At 44.5% G+C, this 13,849-nt stretch overlaps 1 protein-coding gene across 7 annotated transcripts in view; it reads left to right on the top strand.

The window, feature by feature from the left end:
* smtnb (smoothelin b) overlaps window positions 1-13,849 on the top strand; it is a 45,296-nt gene that overhangs the window by 29,626 nt on the left and 1,821 nt on the right. For 4 of the 7 annotated variants that reach the window (XM_046387468.1, XM_046387472.1, XM_046387473.1 and 1 more), the window contains 10 exons: window positions 1,225-1,298; window positions 8,225-8,410; window positions 8,593-8,668; window positions 8,916-8,948; window positions 9,798-9,980; window positions 10,200-10,262; window positions 10,371-10,452; window positions 10,534-10,704; window positions 10,798-10,924; window positions 11,067-11,218. In XM_046387468.1, coding sequence (XP_046243424.1) covers window positions 1,225-1,298; window positions 8,225-8,410; window positions 8,593-8,668; window positions 8,916-8,948; window positions 9,798-9,980; window positions 10,200-10,262; window positions 10,371-10,452; window positions 10,534-10,704; window positions 10,798-10,924; window positions 11,067-11,218 — 1,147 coding nt within the window. Of the gene's footprint in view, window positions 1-1,224; window positions 1,299-8,224; window positions 8,411-8,592; window positions 8,669-8,915; window positions 8,949-9,797; window positions 9,981-10,199; window positions 10,263-10,370; window positions 10,453-10,533; window positions 10,705-10,797; window positions 10,925-11,066; window positions 11,219-12,738; window positions 12,917-13,849 lie in introns of all 7 variants that reach the window. The other 3 variants (XM_046387469.1, XM_046387471.1, XM_046387470.1) reach the window with 3 other exon arrangements.

Genomic DNA, 13,849 nt, shown 5'->3' with positions numbered 1-13,849 from the left:
GAGACCTTTGTCGCATGTTATCGCCTTCTTTTGTCTTCATTTTTCCTGTCTCTCATGAAAAGTGGCCATATTTACGTGGCTGAATACATTCTTTGTTGCTCCATGCAACACTTTAAGATACACTGTGTTCAGTAGTAGGACATGACAAGTGTCAAAAGTTAGAAAACCATAGCTAATAATATAACGACTCTCAGTGAACATGTGAAACAACAAGGCAGAGTGGAGGATGAGAAGAGAGATGACAGGAAATGAGGGAAGGGCCTACAACAGAGATCCTCAGGATGAACATGGAGCAGGATTGATGCAGTTCACGATCAGCGTCTTAGAAGTATTGAAGCTATTAAAAAAAATAAAAATACAATACAATACATACTCATAGTGCAACCGTTACAGACAGGGATTTGTTGTCACTGCGTGAAACTAAAACATCAATAGCATGAATCTCGGTCTGATTGTAGCAAAACTGCTACAGCTGCTGTTATGGTCTGTCCAAAAAAGATGTCTTAAGTTTCAGCTCTTCCCAGCAACCTGGAACTCCAACCCAAACAGTTTATTTAAGGCTCAAGCTGGACCTGTACAATTAAATCCTCCTCACCTCTTACAATCAACCCCCCTACCCCAGTCACACTGAGCCTGTTCATGAGGGTCACACAGTTTCTTTTCAGCTACCTTTGATTTAATGCCTTTGGGCTCCTTTTTTGGGAACCTGCCTGTCCCACAATGACTGAAGACAGACTGAGATTGTGTCTTTGATTTCTCTCCAAGACACCTAACAAGAATCTTTAATGTGCTACACTGGAGTGCATCAGTCTTTTATTTTATGATACAGCTTGTATGTGTGTGTGTGTGTGTGTGCGTGTGCGTGCGTGCGTGCGCACGTGTATGTGTATGGATAGTGAAGGAGTGTGGGGGTTTCACAAGAGGTCACGAGGATACGCGTGTACGTTCTTTTGCAGGCGAATGAAGTGGGCTGTTTATGTTAAAGGTGGCGTCGTTTTCTCACTTGTCTCTTTTTATACATGAGTCCATGTTGTTTATGACACTATGGCAGCTTATGTAACTGACTAATGACTCACCGCCACATTAGTGTAAGACCATGCTCATCTCTCAACACATACATATGACCATTAGGACCTTAGGAGATTGCTCTTATTCCACCCATAGCCCAAGGTGTTTTATACTGAAAATCCATGTAAATTTGTGCATTTGCTATGTCTGTTTCAGAGTTGACCCTTGGCCTCAGAGCAACACCATTCAAAATCACCTCATCCAGCCTGTCCTCTGGATCCTCCATCAAGGTACAGTTTACCTTTGCAGTTTACAGTTTGTCTTTGCAGTTTACAGTTTGTCTTTGCAGTTTACAGTTTGCCTTTGCAGTTTATTTTACTGAAGCTCCACAGCATCTTGACAGATCCTCTCAAATATGCATTAAATCACATTTACAGTTCCTTCCAATTGAAGATGAACGTTTTGTTTTCACCTGCTATTTCAGTCCCAACTGACTCGATTGAATTCCTCAGTGTTTTTGCTATGTCCCTATCACGGCAATCACCTATAAAGGCCTGAAAAGCAAGTGAGCTGGGACAGTGAAAGACAGAGTGTGAGAAATGGAGGGAGAGGAGGGAGGAACAATGTTTATCAAACACAGAGTGGGTAGCCAGTCACATCTGTCCTTGTAGGGTATGTGAAGGAGAGAGAGGGAGAGGGAGGTGTTCCGGGCATTCCTTCTTTTCTCTCGGCGTCCATGCCCACTGAGATTTATCTGCAAAATGTTTCCTGACTCACACCTGTCCGTCTTCATGCACACTAATTACTGCTCCATTAAAACACACGTTGACACAAGCTCATCACGTCTTTTCTTAGGGGGCCAGAAGTTAAAGATGCAGCTTTGGCCGCTTGCTTTACGCACTCGAACAGGCTGAAAGTCTTTTACTGATGCTGGAGAAGCAGCTGGGGTTAGAGTGAGCAGGGAGTATATACATAATCCCCTCCCATTTCACAGTGACCTCTGGGGGTCAGGAAGAACTGTTAAACTCCCATTTGCTCCATTCCTTATCCTCTTTGCTCCTCCATGAAAGAAAGTGTCCTCATGAATGGAGAGTGGGGGAATGAAAGGGTATAGGGAATAGAAGTTTTGTTGTCTTTACTCTGGGTATTCCACCCCTTGTGTTGACCACAGCTCGTAATCTGGTTATGGGATCTGGGAGCTGGTTAACTAAAGGTGGGAGGAGGCTCCACAAGGCTGCAGGGTGGATTTAAGGTGCTGGAGTGAGACTGTCTCCATCAGTTAGGCCCTCGCTGAGACACACAAACACAGGGGCTGGTACAAGCTGAGATACCACAGCAGAGTCTTTCTTGTAGAAAGGGGATTTGCAGGAGACCACAGAGATTTTGCAGGAGATCAGCCTTACGCTTGTCTGAGTGATAACTTTACCATAACGGCATGCAGGTAATGTATTTGTGTAGTGAGTACTCCCATGTGTATGATGTTACTCAATATCAGACATATTCAATTATGATAAATAAATATATTTGAAGAATCTGCGTGAAAAAACACAAACTTACTTTTTTGATTTCAAATTATCACCTGCTTCTTCTGGCACTCACCAATCACTAGTTTAGCCTTAAAGTGTGACTATCCTGCTAACTCTGTTATTCATAACTGTTTGAGGTTGATGAGGGTTAAGCCACAGGCCTGGCTGCAGATTGCAACGCGCCAAGCATGACTGCATGCTAGTACCGCCAGGCTCATCACTGTATAGGCTCAACAGGAATGCCTTCACTGATACCGCTGGTCAGCATCAACCAGGGGAGGCAACTTGCTTACAGTCATACTGATCCAGAGACCACCTTTTCACTGACTTTCCCTGGTTTAGTCACAGATCAAGGCTGTGTGAGAGGAGGCGACATGGCAGTTACAAAGGTGTCTTTTTCACGTTAGTGTGTATGTTCAGTATGGCAAGAACAGTGTGTGGATGTCAAGGCAAAATGTGGTGTAACACGAGTTTTAATAAGCTCTTCCTGTTTGCTGTTGTTGATTGTTGTTTATTGACTACAGTGGTTCCTGTCTGGGACTCTGATCTGTTTGGGTGGTCTGGGCTTCTCCTCGGTGGTCTAACTTCGGCACTCACAACCTCCACTATTTCCTTTTTTTTTTTAAATTCCAATAAAACATGTTGATGCTGATAGCATCAGTTCTCGAAGTGGATTGGTTTTAAATTGCTATCCATTTGAGGGTTTGAAAAACAACTGTGAGTAAAAGAAAAATAACTTCTCCTCGTTATTTGTTATGAAAGTAAGATTAAGTTAATGGCAAAGTCACTGTGCTTGTAGTATTTCAGTGCGACGATGAGAGTTCATTTCAGGCAGGTGACACTGCCAGGTGATTATTGATGTCCCCTGCTCCAAGTGATCACACCTGCTCCAGCTCGTCTCAGCTGTCCGTCAATGTCATCCGCTGCGCTTGGCCTTGAATACAAATATAAATAATGCCTTAGCTTTGTAGTCAAGGCGATGACAGGACAGTCAGTCTCTTTCCTGTGGTCACAGAGATTACTGTTGGCGAGCTCTGGTTTACACTGGTAAAGTGCTGCTGCGTGAACACGGACACACAAGCCCACAGTCGGTAACAAATAGTCTCACTGTCACACAGAGGGATAAGGACCCCATTGTTGACATACTGCTGATCCATGACATGCTGGTTACCCAAGGAGTTCACGTGTGTCACAGATGTAAGTGTGGTCTGCAGAGTGCAAACTGGGAGAATCTCAGAAAATCTAATGTCCGGATGAACTTTCCGTGGTTTCGAAACCACCGTGTTTTATTCCTGGCATTTTATTGCAAGCTTAGAGTTAGATTTCCTCAACAGATTTTTTTTTTTTGCTGTGTTGGTTCCGTCTTTGCTGTATTTTTGATCTCTGGCAGAAGCTGCACTACATTATTTTTAGAAACTCATTTGTAAACAGCAGCAGCATCCAATTCATACTACTATATCCCTTTCTTTCATATTAATCAGAAATACAAACCTATATAGGCTACTCTATAGAAAATGGTAGCGTACGTGTATTTCCTAGTCTTTTGTATTTGTTGTCCTTCTACATCACTAGAGCCATGTCCTTCTTGGGGTTTGACCCACTTTCCCTGCTTTCCCAGTCACATTTCTCTCCGCTCTCCCTCGAGGCCAGATTCTTCCTGTGAACTGTTGCTTACCTGTAAATCCCAGGAAGGACCACTGCTGCCCTTTGCCACGCTGTTCTCCACTGAATGACAGTCCTGATTATTTTGATCTTAAATGTTTCGTGCACTGTGATTAGATAAATAAAAATATTGTAAACTTTAAGATCAGTTTAGTGTTTGTGATGTATTGGCATGTCATCATAAATCAGAGGTTGATCACATTTTGTCATGTATAGCCACATGCTTCTCATCAGACTGCATTCAGAAATACAGTATGTGCAGTGTCATTTTTGTGCATGAGCTGCAGTATGCGAATAAATCATAATTAGGTATTTAAAAGATGTACTTGAGCATCTTGCACTATGAGAAACGCACCACAAAAACTATTGTCAGCACTCTAGGAGAGCTTTTAATTTAACACAGAAGTACTTGAAGCATCCACATGAAGTACTGGGCCCCGGCTCATCCTCACTGTCACCCAACTTTGTCCTCCATGGACTTGGACCGATCTTTCCTCTGCCTTGAATCACAGTCATGCAACACAATTGACCTGATTAGTCTGCTCCATTCTGTCAGAAAGCAATTTGAAGAGGAGTGAAACGCTAACATATAACTCTACTCAGCCCAGGCCTAGAGCCACAGCTAAACCCGCAGTGCCTGCCAGTCGAGGTGTGAAGGACAAGGGCTCTAAATAAAAGGAAAGTTGAAAGTGGGAGGGATGAGTTCTCTAAATTGTTGCCACCAACATTCCCCCTCTGGCCTCCACCAGTGCCCCAGGACGGACTGACTGTTCAGTGGAATAATGGTGGGGCAGGAGATAAATAGACATGTCCATGACACCTGGAAATAAGGGGGTGGGACTACTGCTGCCTGGGAAACGGGATTCCTTGCATGCTGATTGGCTGTCAGGGTGTTGGCCGTGAAGAGGGGAGATTTGTTCTAGAGTATAAAGAACACACATTGTTTTGGAAGGTCCTGCAGACAGACGGTCACGACTGTTTTATCACTTTGAACCTAAGCCCTAACTTAAGTTTTTAGGACACTTAAGTGGATTTAAACTAAAAAGACTTTGGCCAGTGTGACAGAGTGCAACAGGTCTGGCCATGCCAGGAGTGAACCTGGACTTCCTCCCAGCCTCAGAGGCTCCAGAGGCTCTGGGCAGCCCGGAGAGTGCCTGTGCCGAGTCTGGCGTGGAGGAGATGATTGGTGATCTGCTTGCCCAGGAGGAGATAGAGGATGAAGAAGAGCAGTTTTCCAAGAGGAAATTTGAACTAACATTAAGGTGTGCAGTGGGGGAGATCCACAGTGACCTGCAGGCTTTTGGGAAGCAAGTAGATTCCCGACTGGAGGAGGCAGCAGCTCAGGTGGCTCCTCTGGCTGAAGCCTTTGCCAGGCTGCAGGAGGAGAACCTGAGTCTGAGGATTCAGCAAGAAAGACTGGTGAGGCAAGTGGAAGCCTTATGCCAGGTACTGGGGCTACCTGATCCCTTACTGCATGTACTGCCCAGCAAGGAAAGCTCACCTTCAGTTCCATGTGAAACCAAAACTGCATCCAGTGATTCTTCAACTTTGTGCAGTAGTTTTCCAGCTTTATCCTGTGATCTTGCAACCTGTACATCCCAGGACAGTGCCCTTGAAGCACAACAAGTTGCTTCATCCTGCTCTTGTCAAGATTCGTCATCCAGTCCACCACAGGGCACTCAATCAAGTCCTAATCAGTACCCTCCATCAAGCGTGCCCCAGGAACCTGCATCGTGCCCCCAGGAGTCTGACTCTTCATCTGCTGAGATAATCACACCTCAGAGCTCAGAGCCTTCACCTGTGCCTCACCCACCCACCTTTGCAACCCGCCGCTCCCTCTCTGCTCCCTCTGTGATGGCAAACGTTTCTTGCAACAACAGCATGGTACTGCTCTCTAGTAATGCTTCTGATCATCACCCATTTTAATTCAGATAATTCAGCTTCTTGGTTTCATTTTAAAAAGCTCAACCACCTCAGGTGTCAGTCAGTTTTGACAGATTGCATTTATGACAGACTTCACTGCAGTCTGTCATGGAGGTATTCCAGTCCTATAACACCATGTGTTTTTGATCGTGTCTTGGCTTGCAATCCTGTGTGTGTGTGTGTGTGTGTGTGTGTGTCTGCATGCAAGTATTCTGTTGAGTGGACACACTTCTTGACTTCTCATAATTTAACAGTAACAGTGGCCCTGGCTTAAAGGTTTATAGAGACATCCCTAACATTCACTTTGCCAGGAACATGAGCTTAGCTTCAGCGATTTTCCAAACATGTTTGCCTCGTTCAACTTCAGAACAAGAATGGCATTTAAGATCTTACATTCCCTTTATAGAGATCCATGCACACTTGACCCTCATCGTTAGGCTTGTTTGCTCCATGCACTGTGGAGATCCCTTAACAAACCCTGAGTGTATGTGTATTTGTGTGTGCCCTGGTGACATTTTAGCTGGTAATGAATATTTGCGGTATTATCTTCAGTTATTCAACTGTCGAGAGTTCATATTCCTGTCTAATCCTGTGAAGACAGCTGGGTCTGCCAGTCAGCTGCTGCAATAAAGGTGACAGACTTCTCGTAAATGTTACTACCCCACCCCTCGTGGACAGTTGATTGTGATAATGAGAGGTGACTCAATCTGGCCTTTTTCCCGATGCTTTGGTGCCATATTAGCTATTCATACTTCTGTTGGTGTTGACTGTGTTGCAGATCTAAGCAGTGAGTCTAAATGTTTTCATTGGGACGGTGGCTTCTTCTTCCATTATAGAAAAACTAAACTAAAAGAACATTTCTTTTCCACAGTGACTCTGATGCTAATGAGGATACTGAGTCAGAATTAAACATGACCCGAGCACTAAGGTTATCTGGGATTTTCTCACCCCACACACACATTCCCTCATGTCCTGATTCAGAGCCCTTGTTTGGCTTTGTTATGTCCCAAAACATTCCTCGTCGGTCAAGTGCCTCTCAGTCCAGTCTGTCCCATGTCCAGAAAAGTTTTAGAACCAGGGGCCACCCGTGATCACACAGCGCTGTGGTTGTGCTGGACAGTGTCCCTCTCTGGTGAGCCCTGTCCCGGTTGGGGCCCATTGGGAGGAGGACTGAGCAGCTGTGGATAGGGATGGGGCCAACTGTCTGAGCTATATCAGGACCAGGACGCAGTTAAAACAAAAGCATGGAAACCACTGCTAGAACCTTTAGTCTGCCACGGCATTCAGCACCGTATGATAATTTAAGAGGTGTCTTAACGACTTTACAATCACTCAGAATATGATCCTAGTTAGTCAGGTTTACCCAAATGACATATAATGTTACCTTTGTTTTAGTAGTGAGGTGCTTCCTCTTCAGCATGTTCTTTTGTTTACTTTTGCTCCCGTGTTCACCACTCCCTCTGTGGTGTTCTTAGCAGAAAACATTGTTTTGGATGTTTTCCTCAGGGTTTAAATCTGCTAATGCACTGTTGCCATCTTCCAGCCATAGCAGTCGGCCCTTTCTGTCACATAAAGTTTTGGTTCAGAGCAGCTCAGTATCATTTAGACTCTCTCTGGTGTCAGCCACACTGCCTCCATGGGCTATGTTAACAGTTTCTTGGCAGAGTTGCTCTTGTTCTCATGTGCTTACTGTCACCCTCTCCAGCATGGCTGGGAGGCAGAGGGAATGGAAGAAATGAGATACGGTGAGTGGGCAGTCTTGGTACAAAAAGAGATTATTAAAAGGTACCCACCGCACACACTCAGCCCTATTATGGCTGCAGTATGTTAAACCAAAATCCTCTTGTGTTTATTACATCCCTAAGGTCGGCAAGCTTTTTACACGCTCCTCCTGTTTTCATAAGTTTAAAATTCAGAACAAGAGCCCCAGGTTAGTGGATTCTGCTTGCAGAAGCTCTCTGATGGCATTGTGCTTTGTCCTACAAAGGTCACAATTTCCTTTTCCTTTTTTCTGCAGTCTGGCGTTAATTGACGTGATTGTCCTTTTTCCATGTGTTTATGCTGTTGCTCAGACTGTGTCTACTTGTGTTATGCGTCTCACGCAGATGGAAACAGAGCCTGTTGTTGCCTCTGAGCCGGTGTTTTCAGTTGCATCACCAGTCCAGGTGCCGTGTCACATCCCAGCCATTCCCAACGGCTCCAGCACTCAGGCCAAACCCGAGGAGCGCACTGGAAAACTGACTGTTGAACAGCTGGCTGCTATAGAGGATGAAGAGCTCCTTGACAAAATGGTACTTCACACCCAAGTTATAATTCTGCATGATTTCGATTTTAAAAGCACCACTTTGTAATGAACAGAGCAGCTATAGTCGTGTGGACAGTTTGTGTATTTGCAGCAAAGCGGTGCCGCTTTAGTTTCGTGTAGCATGGCCTCTCATTGTTTCCATTTGCGTTTTTTTTATTTTGTCCACAGCTCGATGAGTCAAAAGACTTTGAAGAGAGGAAGCTGATCCGTGCTGCCATGAGAGACCTTCGCAAGAGGAAGAGAGGTAACGGCATAAAGGAAAACAATCTTCTTTTTGTTACTCCGAACACATGAAGGTTTTTGCTCCTTCAGGTTTTTTATGACTGCTGCTTTGTTTCAGATCTTCAAAGGTAGACACACTGCCTCATTATAATTAAACTTGATAACTTCTATTGTACATTTTACAAGTATTATCAGTACTTCTGTCTTTGCTTTACAAGTTTAAAACAAACTTGCAATTTCTACGTTATTTCTATCCGTTTTACCCTCAGAGGCCATGCTGGGATGTACTCAAGAGGAAATAGGTAGGGCAGGGTTGGTGTGCAGTGTGCATTAACAGTTGATATTTGCATTTGTCTTTTTGTGTGCACCATCCTGTCATTGTCAAACCACCCCATCTTTTAAACAATTTATCTCTCATATCACTCTGGTGGACGATGAAGGATATGTTGACAGTTTTAACATGCATGAATCCTGTTATTTTTATGTCAAGTTTTTCACACTCACCTCAGTGTGCTGAAATATTGTTAATGAAACATCTGCCACAATTAGTGTAATTTCTTGCAGTGAGCACTTCACGTCACAGTTTCATCAGCCATCTGGTTGCATTAAAATCTGTAATTCTCTGGGGTTACACATACAGAGGGGTCCAACACTGCACATAGTGTCCTAGCCTCTTCAGATATAGCACATAATATCAGACAGAACTAAATGATGAGTTTAAAATAAATATCCAAGGTTAAGGCTGCGGACAAACACAGACAAAAGCTGGAGGTGGCAGTGCAGGTAAGAAGTATAAGTGTTCTGGTATTCTATTGTTGAACTTAGCACGGCCTTCCACAGGGGACGATCAGAACGTGTTTGCTCTCTTTGTTTGCGCAGTACGTATTATTTGACAGCTTTGGCTCAGCTGTGGTCCTCCCACCTGCGGGTGTTTGTGTGTTCAGAGGAATTTTACGGTACTGTGGAAAGAATGCTGAAATGTATCGCCTCAAATTTGGAAGTCCTGTTTTAATCCATCTTTGTGGCAGTCAGATGAGGTGCTGGCAGTTTATTTAGGACCTTTTGTCCTCCTCCTCCTCTTTTTCCACTGACATCATCTCTCCACCTTCTCCACCACCTCTCCTCTCCTCTTCTCCTCTCCTCCTTCACAGACCAGAGAGAAAAGGAGCGCGAGACCCGTCTGCAGGAGCTCCGGCAGCAGAGAGAAGAGCGAGCGCAGAAGGGCCGCGCTGGGGCAGCTGGAGCAGAGGAGGTGGTGATGAGGAAGGTGGAGAAGTCAGCAGATGGCTCCAGCCTCAGCCAAGTCACCAAGACAGACCGTTTCGCCCAGTCTGGTAGTTCCTGTGCTTTTCTGAACCTTCTTCAAACCTTTGTTCAACCTCTATTTAACCAATCAAGTCAACAAAGCAAAGCTATCATGGGAACAAAAAGGGAAAAACAGTGTAGCAAAGCATAATGAACAGTAAACAGTAAAAGCGGATGAAAAACAAATTATAGGGACACTGATAGTGATGTAATGTATCAAATATTTGATAGTGTGTATTTGTGTTTAGATGATGGGAGCAGATCATCACGCAGCACTGTCGTCGAGTCCAGTTATATGCAGAAAACAGACAGTGAGTCATTACTTTATTTTGCTCGCTGGCTCTCTCACAATACTGTATCACCATTACAATCTAATCCCTAACGTCATTCACATGTCTGTGTAATGTTTATTACCTCAGGAGGGACAGTCCAGTCAAAATCATACAGCTTCACTTCTTCCACGTCCTCCTCCTCTTCTAACACGAGCAAAAAAGTGGGCAGGTAGGTAAAGAAACATCCGCTCTGTGATTACTTTCAATTTAAAATCCCTGCGCTTTCTCAAATGACCTTCCTTTGCCTCAGTGTGTTTGATCGTGAGGATGACACATCGTCTCGCAGCGGCGGTTTGGCCGCTGTGGAGCGAAGGCAGGCAGAGAGACGCAAGGAGCTGATGAGAGCTCAGACTTTGCCCAAGACCTCTGCCATGCAGGCCCGCAAAGCCATGATAGAGAAGCTGGAGAAGGAGGGAGGCGGGTAAGGATAAACAGATAGGTATTACTACCAAAGAAAGAAACAGGAGCAAGTCAAAGCATGTAAACATAAACACAAACCCACCTTTCTTTTTAGCCCTGGAAATCAGGCTGTAGCCAAGGTAAACAAGATCCAGCGTTCTACCAGCTTTGGTGTACCCAACGCAAACTCCATCAAGCAGATGCTGCTCGACTGGTGCCGTGCCAAGACCCGCTCATATGAGGTGAGCCAAGGGGCCACCAGCTTAATGCTCATCTTTAATATCATCCAGTGAAGCCGTAGCTGATAATGTTCTCCTACTTTGGACATTTTTCCATCACTTATGCCTCTGCCTCCATTTTTCTCCTGCTTGTCTTCTCCCATAGCACGTGGACATTCAGAATTTTTCATCCAGCTGGAGTGATGGCATGGCATTTTGTGCCCTGGTGCACAATTTTTTCCCTGAAGCCTTTGACTACAGCACCCTGAGCCCCAGCAACCGCAGGCAAAACTTTGAGGTGGCCTTCAGCAGTGCAGAGTGAGTACGCACAGAACATGTTTGTCCAAGTAACGTGTCCACTAACCACATCGGTACCGTTATTGTTGTTAAGTTTTGACTTCAAGGGAGAGCATCAACCGACTTTGCTGGAGAAACCGCATCAACTGCAGACGCCCTTCGTCTTTGTTAAGCTTGGCAGAGACATGACGAACATGAAGAGAAACCATCAGAAGAAGTTTAGCTTTCCTCTTAAGCTTAAATATGGAGTGAAAACACAATGAAAACAGTTCAAGCCAGTTTGTCCAAAACATTCCCCTCTCATTATACAGGTTTCTCACACCCTCCTCTCATTCCTCTGTAAAATCGACTCCCTACCTTCATTCAATATTGCTCTTTCACAACATCCACTTGAGCCTGAAGTACAGAGATGGACCAAAAGCGTGTGGATGCTGCTCGACTGATGCGCCAGTGTTAACTTTCCCTGTCTCTCCCAGGTGTATTGCTCCACCTGAAGGCTGAACGAGCCCCATTACTGACACTACTCTAATTACTCCACCTCTAAACTCTCCATCTGCCCTCTACTATGAGTAACGGCTGAGACCCATGAGCAAACCTGCCCAAACAACCGCCAGGTTATAAAAACCAACAAGCTCTCGGCTATGCCTCCAATATGTTCCCTCCTTTTTACTCTTAGTCTCTCTTCTCTCTCTTTTTTTCTCACTCTGTCATCCCTCTTGCATCATACCGTTCACACTTGTGATGCCCCCCAACCCACCTGTGTGTGTATGTATGTTCACATTTCTCTCAGTAGGATAATGTCAGTGCTGATGTTGAAGTCATACGCTCTTAACACCAGAGTGTCCCTCAGCCACAGCCACAGCCTTTCCACCTTTAATGTTGCACTATCACTCACTTCCCTCCAGCACTTCTGAGCCTCCCAGCAGTTTCCTGTTATCTAGGAACCCCAACACACACACACACACACACCCACCATCCTGCGCACCAGTGTGTTTTTAGAGTCACCATAGAGTTCAGTCCTTTTTTTGTGCAGAATCCTTGTTGTTTTTTTCGTTGTGTCTTGTATTTTTGATGAATGTAATCGTATTGAAATGGTCAAAAGTCTTTTGTCTAAGTGCACTGAAAAAAACAACAACAAACAAAAAAGCTAAATGAGCCCGAGGTTCATTTGACATTTTGTTTGTTTTATGTGTGTGTGTTTGCCACATACTGAGCGTATCATGATGTTCATGAAGCATGTCAACTCATGGATATAGATGTGAACACAGAGAATGTAATGTCATTGTTTCTTTTTGTGTCTCTTCTCTCTCTCTCTGTCTTTTTTCACCGTCAATCTTTTTCATTTGGCTGTTCACTGCTTTATCTATTTTTTTTCCACTCCTCTGTCCTCTCTTTCCCTCTCTTTGTCCACTATCTCTGTCCTGTTCCTTCTCTCTTTGTCTTGTCTGTACTTCCACCCTGGTCCTCCACTTTGTTTCTCTCTGTTTGGGTCTGTCTTTCCTTCCTCACCTCGTCCCTCCCCATGTTGGGTGCGGGCACAGGAAACTAGTGGACTGTCCTCAGCTGTTGGATGTGGACGACATGGTGAAGATGCGCGAGCCAGATTGGAAGTGCGTGTATACGTACCTGCAGGAGTTCTACAGGGGTCTGGTGACGAAGGGCCTGGTTAAAACCAAAAACTCCTCCTAGAGTCGCACCCCATCTAAATCTGAGCCCATGGTGAGAGAGGGGGTGAGCCTACGTAGGACCTGACTGTGGTTCTGACAGACTTAATGGGATGGAGGGAGTGTGTATGAATGTGTTTATCTGCATGTATTAAGCAGCTGATTTAGGTTTTATATCAGAAAATTCCTTCATGGGTTGCTTTTGGACATTTGATCCTTCATGTTAATCTGAAGCTACTGAGGTCCAAAGTACCAAACATGGTGTGCATGTGTGTGCGTGTGTGTGTCTGTCCATGTGTGCTATGGCCCAGACTATGGCCCAGGCAGAGAGCCAGGACCATCTGCAGCTCAGCGCTTTAAAAGGAACTGCTGCATCACAATGTTTCAAACTGAGGAATTAAGAAACAGAGCAGAGAAGGGAAAGACTGTGTTGTCATCCGACCTTTTATCAAATGCGAGTTTACAGGTGTTTATGCACTTAGCTTGTAAAGCCTTTTAAAGATACTGTAACAGTAAAGAGCCAAATGACCTGTGTCTAGATTTCCTTAAATAACAAAACTGATTTTTATGATGCTGACATTTATTTCCTCATGCAGGAGAATTAGGCTTGTGTTGTTCCTGTTACTCTACTCTTTGTTTGTGCAAGATGTTTACAGTATGTGGAGATAATGCCACCCTGTGGTCACTTTCTGCATAGCTCACACGCGACGTCTTCGTTTCTAAAACCGTTTTATTGAAACGCGCTCTATTGCTGACGTTTATTTGTGCAGAGCTTTTAAAGGGTTTTCCACACGGTAATTTTGAGAAAACTGAGACCAAAAAAGGTTTTAAACAAAGAAAGAATAAGTAGAGCGTAACAACAAGTAAAAGGACTGGGGTTTGTCGGTGCACATTTTAGCAATTGTGTGTATCTATGTGTGCCAGCTTATTTTAACTGTAGCAGCTCCACCAGTTTGGTTAATGATCATAGGGAAGCACCTGATGGATG

Source organism: Scatophagus argus, chromosome 4 (assembly GCF_020382885.2).
Source record: "Scatophagus argus isolate fScaArg1 chromosome 4, fScaArg1.pri, whole genome shotgun sequence".
Taxonomy (NCBI): domain Eukaryota; kingdom Metazoa; phylum Chordata; class Actinopteri; family Scatophagidae; genus Scatophagus; species Scatophagus argus.
Note: the sequence above shows the minus strand (reverse complement) of the source record. Positions and strands in the feature narration are given on the sequence as shown.